Raw genomic sequence first — 13096 nt, forward strand, 5'->3', positions numbered from 1 at the left:
TCTCCTGGTATTTAATTTCAAACTTCACTGCTTTCCTTTTGAGGCAATGATGGGTTGTTATAAGGTACGTTCCTTATGATTTTCCAGAAACTAGAATACATACATACATACATACACACACACACACACACGCACACACACACACACACACACACACACACAAATTTTTTTTTCAGGAGTTAGGCCAGCAGTGCTATCCGGGAGTGCTAAAAGTGTGTGACTACATTGCTCAAGTGGCAGGCACCCACTATGTTTGAGGAACTTACGATACAGTTCCAGCCTGAAGGCCTGTAGGCAGCATTCCAGGAGAGCTGATGGAACAGTTGAGAGCTTAAAAAGCCACCAGATGATTAATTCCTTCTTGCTTTGTCTTTATTCTTAATTTTGATGAGAAATTTGCATGGATTAAAAATCTGAGCACTTGGGAGGAAGAGGCGGGGGATCCGGATTTTGAAGCCAGCCTGTGATACACAAGACACTGTCTCAAAAGATATCTTTAAAAACTCTGTAGCCTTCCAAGCTTCGCCAGCTGCTTTAATGGAAGCTGGTTGCCAGCTGAAAGACTAAGTCATTAAGCCTGTGTAAAGTGACTCTTAGGCTCTTCAGGAGCTTCATGCATCGCACCTTGGTATTCTATTCAGGACCTAATCTGAGTGCATGTGAGTTCCAGCCTAGAAAACAGTTACCTAGTGCTCACCATTTAAAAGTTAACCTCTTCTAAGCATGTCCTCCAAGCTCATACATAAAATTAACTGTCACAGAAATGTTGAGAGAGGCACAGTTTAAAATAAAATGGGGGTGGGGAGCTGAGAGAAATCCTTCAGTGACCACTCATCAGACTGCAGTTAAGAGAGCCAGAGATCATAGTGCCTTGAAAAGATACATTTCAAGCATGGTAGCTATTTTTCTGTTGCTGTGAAGAAAAATTAAGACCAAGGCAATTTATGAAATAAGCATTTAACTGGGGACTTGCTTATAGTTTATAGTTTCAGAGGGTGAGTCCATGACTATCATGGAGGGGTCACGGCAGCAGGCAGGCAGGAGGGCGTGTGGTGCTAGAACAATGGCTGAGGGTTTGCAGGTTGAGACAAGGAGAAAGAGAAGAGGAGAGGAGAGGAGAGGGGAGGAAGAGAGAGGAGGGGAGGGGAGGGGAGGGGGGAGGGAGGGGAAGGAGGGAGGAGAGAGAGAGAGAGAAGAGAGAGAAAACGAACTGGGGAATGGTAGGATTCATATAATCCTGTTTTGCTTTTGTCTGGCAAACATAATATGTATATGAATACATATAAATTAAATAATTTATATATGAATATGACACATGAAATTAAACATTTTGTCTTTCTTTCTCCCATCCTCATCTCCCATTCTCCCTGTCTGTAAACCTCTTAAATGGTCCTCATATTCCTATTATACCTTCATGTCCAAGAGACAGACAGTCAGACAGATTTTACATCTTAATCCATATTCGACATGTTAGAAAGTAGCATTTGTCTTTCTGAATCTGGTTTATGAACTTCAACTTTTCTTCTCTCATTTTTACTGAATGAACATTGTAGAGCTGTTTTTATTGTCCACTTGAAACAACCTATAGTCACTTGGGAAGAGGGAACCTCTGAGAGATTATCTTGATTATTGAGTAGGGAGCATCTAGCCTACTATGACAGCCACATTCCTGGGCAGGTGGACCCTGGTATTTAAGAAAGGTAACTGAAAACCAGGGAGTGGTGGCAAGCGCCTTTAATTCCAGCACCACTTGGTAAGGGTGAGTTCCAGGGCTGCCAGGGTTACATAGTAAAGCCCTATCTCAAAACAAACAATCAAATGAGAGAGAGAGAGAGAGAGAGAGAGAGAGAGAGAGAGAGAGAGAGAGAGAGAGAGAGAGAGAGAGAAACAATCCAGCAGAACATGCTACACTGAATGAGCTGGGACCAGCATGGCTCTGTGGCCTCTGCTTCAGCTCCTGTAGATCTTGCTGTGACATCCCTCAGTCGCACCATCACTAGAGGGTCCACCAAACAATAGATGTTCTTCCTCAAGCTGCTTGTGTCAGTGTTTTATCACAGCAACATGATCAGAACAAACATACTCTCATAAACTGTGTGGAAGAAATACCAGGTGATAGTTACATAAAGGTAATATATACCTGTTTTTATTTTTCTCAGTGTCCAAATGATCCTCATACAATATGTCTTAGGGTTGCCACTGCTGAAGTAAAACACCATGACCAAAAGCAGTGTGGCAAAGAAGGGATTTATTTCATCTTACAGCTATCTGGGCACACTCCTCTGTTGAGAGAAGTCAGGGCAGGCAGCAGACTCATGAACTAAAATCTGTCGGTCTGACTGTCAGTCTCTCTGTCATGAATGTACAATGGGAACATGAGGAGCATTCAGGAGATTTACCAACAGGGAGAATGGGAGATGAGGAGGATGGGAGGCCACAGAGTAATGCTGTGTACTGTCTTGCTCCCCATAGTTTACCCAACCTGCTTTCTTATACATCTCAGGACCACATGCCCAGGAGTAGCACTGCCCACAGTGACCTCCCACACTGATCACTAATCTACATAATGTCCTACAGACTTGCCTACAAGAATCTGACAGAAACCTTTCTTCAACTGAGCTGCTTCTTTCCAGATAACTCTAGCCTGTGTCAAGTCAACAGAAAACTAAGTACTAGTGTACTTAGAAAAGAAATAGAATCCTACGATGCCTGTGATGTTCCTCCACATGGATTCTAATGTGAGAATTCTTTGCAGCTAAATGATTTCTGAAACCGTCCTACCAAGCAGGAAGTTTAACAACATCACTGTGCAAAAATGAGTTATACTACTGAGCAACTTAGATGATATTCTTATATTTAAAAATGTAGTGATATTTCTCCAAAACATATGGCTTTATGAACATGCATTGATATGATGAAATTGAAATTGAATATATTACCTAGCTTTTATGTATTTATCAATATATATAGACTCAGACATAAATAAGCTATACCAATATTTTATGAAAAGTACAGGAGCATTATATTGTTGGGGTACAGATTGTAGTTGTCACTAGATTTTCCATGAAGATATAGATAAATGTTTGGTGGTTTTGAGTTGAGTACTCTTTTGTTTACTTCTGTTGCTTCTGAGACCAGGGAAGGAGAAATTGAATATCTCACTTTCCCAGTAAACATGCCTTTTAGTTTATTTTCTGTATAAAGACTATAAACTTCATTTTGTAATCATTTAAATTATTTCCCAAACCTACCAGCACATTGGAACCAGGTAACAATTCTCAAAGCAAACTGATACTTTTAGTCAGCCTCAAAAATTATAAAAACATTGGTTTGGAGTATGTTTGCCCCTGGGGATTTTTAGAGGACCTCTCTGTGATTATAACGTGCAAAGAGTTGCTCAGGCTCAGGAAGCCATCCTATGATGTTTTGCCATTCAGAGTATTTTAATATAAAAAGCACTGGTATACCTGAGAACCAGCCTCAGAAACGATGTCTCTTTCACTTTCCTGTCTGTTACTCTTTATCTTCCCCTGAAGCAAAATGGCATAAACCCAAGTGCTGATACAAACCAGAGCATCTGTGGTGATTTGAATGAGAAATGTCCCTCACAGTATTGGTGGATGGCACTGTTCGGCGAGGTTTAAGTGCTGCAGCATTGCAGTTATAACACTAGGGGTGGACTCTGAGAGTTCAAACTTCATACCACCCAATTTACTCTCCCTGCTTTGCTTTGTGCCTTAAGTTCATAATGGAATCTTAGTTTCCTGTTCTTGCTGCCATGCCTTCTGTCAGCTGACATGTTTTCCTGCCATTGTGAACTCTAACCCTCTGGAAGCATAAACAAAACTAAACTTTCTTCAATAAGTTGTTTTGATTATAGTGTTATATCAACAGAAAAGTAATTAATACATTCCCTTTCCTCCAAAGCGAAGTGTCTAATGTTTACTTGCTCTCACCATTGTCTGTCTTTCTGTGAAATAATATCTTCTCGTCTACTCACCGCTCAGTGAGAGAAGACCCTCAGTCCACAAAGGGCCTACGCTACACAGGAAGGAGTGTCGTGAACAGAGCGGTGCTACTGAATCTCTGCATCCCAGTCCTTTGCTCTCATTTTGGACATGATAAATTTATCCTTCTCTTTATCTACATTTCTAAGTAACTGCCCACTCTTTCATGTTTCTAAGCATAAAACATGAAAACTTATCTCCAATTCTTTGGGCTTTCATTTGTCTTCCAATGACCACACAAACTTTGGGAAATGAATGTAAGTCTTTAGCTACAGGTATGTCAACCATGTTCCTTACGAGGGCCAGAAAAGGCATCACACCTTTTCCACCTACAGAAGCCCTCATCATGTTTTAAGCTTATTTTCAATTTCTATGCTTGCAGCTAAGAAATACATCCCTAGTCGTTCCATATCTAAAATAGAACACTACAGAAGGGCTTAAACAAACAAACAAACAAACAAACGAATCTGGAGAAAACAAATATAAGTATACATTATTATGAAACAGGGCAGAGAAACAGGCCAGAGATTTAAAACCATGGCAAAGTAGAAAACTCATTAACAACTCTATTAATGAACTTCTTTATTACAGAGGTATAAACAGAGGTGTTGTGTCATTCCTTTGCCTTTATACTTCCAGTGTTCAGCCAGGTTTAAGACCTAGAAATGTATAGCCTTTAAGTATTCTCCTCTTTATATCCAATGGGGGCTAAACAACTCAAGAATATGAATCTGGACCTCTCTTAAGGATTCTTTAACTTCGATCCACTTAAAGTCTGTACAATGGCCTTGCATAATACACACATGAAATAATTAGTGAAGATGGTTCTTAATTTAAAGGCTGTTAAACAGCTTGTAGACATCTGGTAACAAGCTGAAATGGGTCATTCAAAATTTATCTAACTAAATTAAGGGGGAAAAATGTTTCTCCTCCCAGGTTGGCATGTCACAAGATAACTAAACCGACTTAGTAGGCTTGCCTGGGAATCCTTAGCTGTCAGTGGTGAATATGCAAAGGGCCAGCAAATTAAATCAACCTGCCAAACTGTCAATTTCAAGCCTCATGACTGCATGAAAATAGCATCACTGGAAGAAATCAAGCATTGCCTTCTTTTGGGTTTCCTGGCACCTATTCAAATACTCATGCAGTTGTGGCTAATTTTGCATGCAAATTTCAGTCAATAAGCTCAGAACAAGACCTCCCAAGATATTTCAAAGGCTCTGACAGTATTTTTTCTGAATACCAAATCGACAGTAGTTGAAATTCAATCTCCATTTGCCAGTGCGTTACAGACGCACACTGTCCCCACCACAGAGCTAAGTTAATGAGAGAGCCTTACCTGCCTTCACTCACGTCCTCCCAGCCATCCTTGCTGAGGCTCTCCACATGGCTCATAACCTTGATGGAGTGATTGAGAACAGTGTGGTGGCGACCCACAGAGCACTTTTTCTTGGCAGCTTTAAATTTCACCCTGGTAGTGGCTGTCTTGCAGTCACAGTGCTGGGCTCTCACATCTGTGGTGGGCATCTCAGATTTAGCTTTGTCTGTTGGGCAGTGTTCTTTTTCCTCTGGATTCACCCCCTCTTCGTTTTCATCTCTCAAAGCCTTAGCTTCTGCCACTTGTCTCCTCAGGGTAGTGACCTCCCTCTCCAGAGCAGTGACTTTTGTTTGAAGCTCACTTTTGTCGTGTTCTACACTGCTGCTCACTCTCAGTAGTTTCTCTAGCTCCTTTCCTCTGCTCTCCGAGTCTTCTTGATAGTGTTGTAAGTGGGATTTCAGGAAATCATTTTCTTTCTTTAATTTCTTACTCTCTTCTTTCAATTTTCTTGAGTTTTTCTCAAAAGATTTTAGCCGATTTTCCAACTCAATGACCTAAGAAGGAAAGTTTAATTACTACCTTAAAATTTAAAGCCATAATTTATGTAATTTTTAATTATCATTTCTAACTGATGAAAGTTCCATTTAGCACAAGGACAAAGTGAATCTCACCACTTACTTTCTAAATAATTCTAAGGTGATGTAGATGGATATATTCAGAAACGCTATAATACATCTGCTGAATGAAGGACAGATGGTAAGGGAAGTTAAAATCCTATGCAAAGTGATGAGAGCTAAGGATGTCAGTGAGCTACAGGGTTTTCTTAGACTGTAGATACTTTGGGCAAACAGTCTAACCCAGGGTATATAGTCTCTGAAAGGAAATACTTTCAGAGGAAAGCTGTTTATAGACTAAAAATGCCTCATGGAGAAAGTATTAGTAAAGAACGCACACACACACACACACACACACACACACACACACACACACACACACACACACACACACGGTATTCTAGAGCTGGGGAGGCAGAAAAAGGTGGGTTACTGCATCTCACTGACCAGCCACCCTACTATACTTGATGGGTAAGTGAATACTAGGCCAGTAAAAGACCCTGTCTTTAACAAATAAACAAACAAAAAAAAGGTAGGAAGGAGAGAAGGAAGGAGAGAGCAGAGAACAAGATCAAGAGGGGAGGGAGAGTTGGAGGGAGGACGAGAGGGAAGGAGAAAAAGGAGAGAAACAGCAGGGTGTGCTTGAGGTGGTCTCAGACCTCCACAAGCACACATCCCTCCACACATATACATACAAGAAGGAAATTCAGAAGAATTTGATGTTGGAGGCTCTTGAACCTAGCTAATCAGGACAGGATTCTGTGCTATAGAATGACTTTAAACTCAGTCTGTATAACCTAAAAGACCTGTATCAAATATCTATCTGTTTCTGTTTCTGTCTCTAAGCAAATAGGTTTGTGGTAGATAACTTGCCTAGCATGCACAAGACCCTAAATTCAATGCTTAATACCATATGAATATAAACATTAGTTAGTTAAAAATAATAAATTTAACTATGAAGTTTTAAAAAGATGACTGACACAACTGTATGAAGTTACTGTTTAAATGTAAAAAATAATGTTAATTTGAATTTAAATCCAATGAAAATAATCACTATTCTTTTCGTGGGCCTGAAATGCATTCCTGGGTTCACAAATGCATTATTTGTCTATACAAATAAAATTATATAAAACAGCAAAGAAAAATACTATTTCAGAATAAAGCTGACCCATTAATATAAACCATATAATACCCTGTTTGACGGAACATAGATGACTTTAGGCTTTGCTTCAAGATGAATGACTGGGAGCATGTTTCATTTCCTATCCTGTATGTTAACCTGGTATATGTTATTCAGTAGCACTGAGGGAAAATCCTTTGCTACAGGACAAGTCTAAGGAAGTACGAAATTGCTGTAGTTCATGAGAAATTCCCACAAGTCTATCCACCAGTACAAAAGATAAAGGTAGATAAACTGAAATCCATAATACATATGTGCATTTTGAATTCTGTTTATATATAGATGATTTAGGAAAACTTAAAGGTAATCCAGAGTAGCCGGGTAGCAAACAGTAAATTATTTAAAGATAAACTTTTAATAATAGATTCAATAAATGTTTGTACACTTGAAACCATTCATTGAACCTGATAATATATATTGTAAAATGAAATTAAGATAAATGCTACAATTTGAAAACTGCACTTTACTATCAATGACAGTAATGCTGTATTGTGACTACAGGTTGACATGAATTGTCCTAATAAAATACAGAAAGCTATACTAAATCATGAGCTAAATTTTATTGACAACAAGACACACATATTTTCAAGTTTAAATTATAAAGATATTAGCATTCTACTGAGGCAGAGCTATAAATCAAAAAGCAATGTATGCCTGCTGCAGAAGAGCAGGGTCTCCTGGCCTGTGTTAAGTTAAGCTGCTCACTTACAACTAATAAGCACATGTATTCCAAATTTTGTTAACTTCTCTCCTTCTCATTTTCTCCACTCCATCTATAAAAATATTTTTAATCTATGTCCACAGAAATACAAGTGTTTATACATTTATTTTACTAACATTGATTTTTTTTACCCCATTTTGGCAAGCCAATGATTTTGAATTATGAATTTAAATTAAGGATTCACACAAGGTTTAAGTTCATGAGCCCTCGTTTTAAAATATAATTCTTTATGGTAAAATTCAGATTTAACTTGCTCAGCTCAATATCTTAAAGATTAGACTACCTTCTCTAATGTCTGCTCCGATATTGCTTTCTCATTCTTCTCTGGAGTACTCTTCTTGACCCCAGCATCTTCATGGTGTCTAAAGAGTTGTTCTGGAAGCAAATAAATAATATATTATGGTACATCATATATTGCTGGAATTCTGCACTGTTGGTTTAAGGGGAAAGATTTCCTGGTTTTTCAATTATGAATAATCTAGTCTATTTTTCTTGTCAAGTGTTTGGTCAGAACTAAATGGTGACCTTTCTCAAGCATTTGTTTTGTCACATAATTACATGTCTTTGTGGTGTCCCTTTTTCCCTGCAGTGTTCAGACTTTCAAAGGTACAATAGAACTGCAGGTTAACAATGATAGACTTTCATTCCTGTGCTCATTCTTTGTAGACTCTTCAGCCTTTACCTTAAAAGCAGAATCCACTGCCTTTTTATCTGCAGCAGATACTAGTTTTGTTCTGCTGATCCTGTTCCCTGCCAGGAAGATCAGAGTGATCTCTGAACAAAGCAAACAGTAACAGAATTAGAGACTAAAACCCTAACAGCGCAGGAATCTTTCCTTCCAGGGAAAAGCCCAGTACTGGCGGGTTAAACCATAAAACCTCAATTCTAGAGGAGCTGTGGCTTCCTAAGAAACGTGGACATTCAAGGGTGAAATTAGTGACAAAGCACTACTGCGGGGGCTGGAAACTAACTAACACAGCCTTCTCAGTACAGCGAAACCTGCAAGAAGTTTACAACATTAAGGGAAGCACTGTCATACATTTTTCATTAATATTAAAATTCACTCAAATTTAGAACTGTCTTCTTTACAGATAAGTTACAGTGATGAAGTTACCATTCTTTACTGAACTCCTGAATTATTTTAAAGTATAATGCTCTTAAAGAACAAAACAGGGACAGAATTCCTAACTCTAAGAGGGCGTACATCTGTGTTGGCTTACTTTACTCTTGCTTTAAAGTAAGTCAGACTGCTGTAGGTCAATGTGAAACTTTGATTTCTCAACAAAGAAAGGGAAAACAATATTATTCTCTGTAGAGTAGAAATTCTCCTGGTAAAAACAGTGACTAACAAGTTTGTTAGAGTGAATTAGGCATTTCTTTTGTCTTTGAAACATGACATACTCAATTAAAACTTCTGTGCTCATGAAATAAATAGAACACTATCCTACGGATAATAAAAGCTAGAATAGGTAGAATGTGCCTCTTGGGGAATACGTACCTTTACCTTGATGATAATCTATCAGCTCCCAAGCTTCCTTTCCTAGTCCCCTAACGCCGTGGTGCTGAATTCATTTACAGCACTCTTCAGCAATATAGAAATAATATGCAAATAGAATTCATCTGTTCTAGTCATTTAAATATCTCCTATAGTTCTGAGATATCTATCCTTAAAAATAACATAATAGTACTATATGCACACCACATACAGTACTAACAACATCTGTATATTGTTAATAAAATAAACATTAAGGAATGATTTTTACAATAATTTCCTTGATGTTTATTTGGTCCTAGGTATGTGCAAGGCTTGCTGGGAAGAATGCTTGAGTATGTTAACCTGTGGATGTAGCTCAGGAAGATTTTTTCCTTTATAGCTTTTATAAAAGTAGGGAGCAGTTAGATTCAAATGCGGAGTGAAGCAAAAAACAAACTCTAAGCTACTTCAGTTCAAGCACCCCAGGACGTGGGAACTGAGGCAAGGGGACCTCGCTAAGACAATGAGATGTCTCATTCTACAAAAGATTTAACTTATCATATGGTTTAAGCACTGTAATTTTTACTAGAACTAAAATTCATCCTGATTTATGTTCTTTCTTGCTGAGGAATTTCTTCTCTTTTTCTGTTTTTAACTACTTTTTGTTTATTAATAGCTTGTTCTTTTAATCTTCTTGGTTTACTGAAGAAATAAAGGTCTCTCTCTCTCTCTCTCTAAGTCTAAGTATACTGAAATAAACAGAAAATAGATTTGTAAGAAAAAATAAATACCACACAAACTATGAAAACTGCAACAGGGCCACATGGTCCAAACTTCAGTATCTATTGTCAGCATAAGCAAAAGGAGACGGAACAAGAAAATTGTAGAACATGCCTTTTAGGAAAACTGCCTGTGTCTGAAGGACAGACAATGCCCAGGACACAGGTGATGCTCAGAAACTGAAGTAAGAGGGGAAACTGTTTCTGCATGTCCTCAAGTTACCAGAACAGATGCTGTCTTTAAAGAGCACTGTCAAATACTTTCAAGCTTGCTTTTCTATGAGTTAATCCTTCATTAAGGAGACTTTAGAGAGGGAGGCCAAGTCAGGTAAGGTAACTCACACAGCACCCTGAGCCTGGTGGCAATGTGCAAAGGAAGGTCAGAAATGTCTAGGTTCCAATTGCTCAGCACGGCTGGGCTAGAGAGTGCTCAGCGTTCAGGATAGGAACAGAGACTGTGAGTTCTAGGTCAGCCTGGCTGCACAGAAAAATTCCGTCTCATGCCAAAGTGTCATTAGTTCAGCTATGTTTCCAAATCCTAGCTCACTGGACAATTAATCTACATCGTTCTACCTTTTACTATTTTTCTTAATGTTTTACTGTTAATTTTCTTATTACTCTTTTATATCCCAATTTTAATTTTAGTAATATATCATCTAAAAACTTTTGTCATAATTTTTTAGACTTTTTCATTAAAATATTTAATTACTAAAACAAAAACATTTATTAAAGAGCTTACAGTCATTTTTTATAAAATGTAAACAAGGATTTTTAATTTGATTTCAAGTAGCTTTATTGAAATACTTAATGGCAAAATGTAATAACTGGTAAGCATCCCAAAACAAGTGTTTATTATTATTTTATAAGACTAGTTTGCTGTTAATTGGCATTAAATATAACATTTAGCATTCAATAGGCTGGATTTTTACATTAAATGATAAAATGGAAGAGTGTTACAGTGCAAAGTGTATGAAGCCAAATGAAGCACATAACTATATTCCTGAATTTTATGTGCCAATTTTTACAGTATGCTAAGTATATTCATGGCTAATATCATTAAAACTTATTTTATATTTTCTATTCTTTATGCTTCTATTGATAAAGAAGTGATAACCTAGGTTTTTCTGATTTTTTTTCTTGATATGTGAATCAATTTTAAAATAAAAATTCTAAAAAGAATATAATTTAGTAGAAAATAACCAACTGCATTTTGTATATCTATTTTAGTAAACGAACACATATTTTCTGTGATTTCTAATAATAACACATTAATTCAGCATAATTCTTAGTACATGTTGCATTTCTTTATCTTAGTTTCTTTGTACCTGACTGAATCTACCTTCAGTTCAGTCAAGTTGCACATGAGAGTTTGTTTTGCTGGTTTTCTTATTTGAAGTGTAACGAATACTTTATTCAAGTCAGGTTACTCAGAATGGCTCTCCCACTATTTGCTAGTGCTATTTTTGAATATATTACTTAGTTCTACCACACTGTTCTTTCTGGTTTTTCTCTTTTTATTTAATAAAAATAGATAGTTCTCACATATAATATACCCCAATACAATAGTTTCCCTCCATCCTCTACTTCTCCTCTCCCAAACCTGCCCTCTGCCCCAGATTCATCCTACTAGCAGGTCTTCAAGAGATGACAGTCAATCAAGACAAAACAAGATACAATAAAACAAGGCAAAAGCAGTACTTGTGGGAGTGTCCAAACAATTGTTCTGATTTTTAAAGTTTTCCTCTAAATATATATTGTATGTTCAACAGTTCCTCATAAAATCCTTTCTCTCTCTTGTTATTACTCCTGTTTCTGTTAGTTCCCCTTGACCCTCAAACAGTTTTACTTTTACATACATGTCTCACACACACACACACACACACACACACAAAGACTATATACATATACATATGTAAGACTATAAGTGTGTGTACATATATGCTACAAATGAATGGGAACATGATATTTGTCTCAGACTGACCCACTTTACATCTGCTGTGCAGTGTCTTCCACATAGGAATAAAATAACTTTATCCTTCAGGCTAGACCACATTTGTCTGCCCACAGCTCTGAGGTTGGCACTTAGGTTGCTTGCCTAACTTATTCTCTGTGCAAGGTGCTACAATAAGACTGATGTGTAACAAAGTATCTCTCCAGGGTGTTCACAGAGAATTGTGTTCAATTGTGAAGTCACAATTTTTCCCTTTCTTTCTTCAGTTGAGTCTTTCTCATTGTTTGAATGTTCATCTACTCCTGTTTTTGTTTTCAGAATATAGTTATTTTGAACAATAAAACAATAAGCTTTTCAGGATCCCAGTTGTTAAGGAGGAAGTGGGAATATGTTTCAGTTTGAAGAAACAGAAAAGATCTTGACAAGAGAAGACTAAATAAAAACAAAAAACCATGTTTCAGAAGGTAGGGAAGGAGTAAGTATGCATTTTGATGGAAAATAAAAATACAAAATAAAAATGTTAAAATACGGACTTTGGTAAATCAGTAACAATATATTTAAGGCTGAGACAATAATAATGGCTGATAGGAAGCCAGAGGAGGTCATTGAAAACAGTCACTAGGTGTGGTGACTTCTGTTTGGCAGAAGTTAGAAGAAATCTTGCTTCTCCCACTGAGATACTGAAGCTGCACAGTAAATACAACTGCCTTCACTTTTAATATAGGAACAATCTTAAATTTGTAACATGGGTACCTTCCATAGCATCAGACAGTATGGCCACAGTGGTTTGCACATTTGAAATGAATAAACTTTCCTTCTAAGTTTAAGATGGAGGCCCCATAAAATTAGAACCAAGTACTTTCAATGTCTTATAATAGGAACACATACACAAAAAAGTGAATCATTAAGGTTAAACACAATTATAAAATTGTAACTAGAAAAACTAAGTCAATAAATAATGAAATTAATTTTTACTATTATCAAATATTTGATTACATTTTATATTAAATTAAGAGGGGGAGAGATGAGCATGTTTATGGAGGCTCACGGTA

The 13096-nt window shown here is 37.2% G+C and overlaps 1 protein-coding gene across 1 annotated transcript in view; it reads right to left on the reverse strand.

Annotated features, from left to right (window-relative positions):
• Positions 1–13096, reverse strand: part of Cntln (centlein) — a 253142-nt gene that overhangs the window by 84612 nt on the left and 155434 nt on the right. The window contains exons 14-15 of the mRNA XM_032902276.1: positions 8124–8215; positions 5347–5879 (exon numbers count right to left, since the gene is read on the reverse strand). Of these exons, the coding sequence (XP_032758167.1) occupies positions 5347–5879; positions 8124–8215 (625 nt within the window). The remainder of the gene's footprint in view (positions 1–5346; positions 5880–8123; positions 8216–13096) is intronic.

This window comes from Rattus rattus, chromosome 1, assembly GCF_011064425.1.
Source record: "Rattus rattus isolate New Zealand chromosome 1, Rrattus_CSIRO_v1, whole genome shotgun sequence".
Taxonomy (NCBI): domain Eukaryota; kingdom Metazoa; phylum Chordata; class Mammalia; order Rodentia; family Muridae; genus Rattus; species Rattus rattus.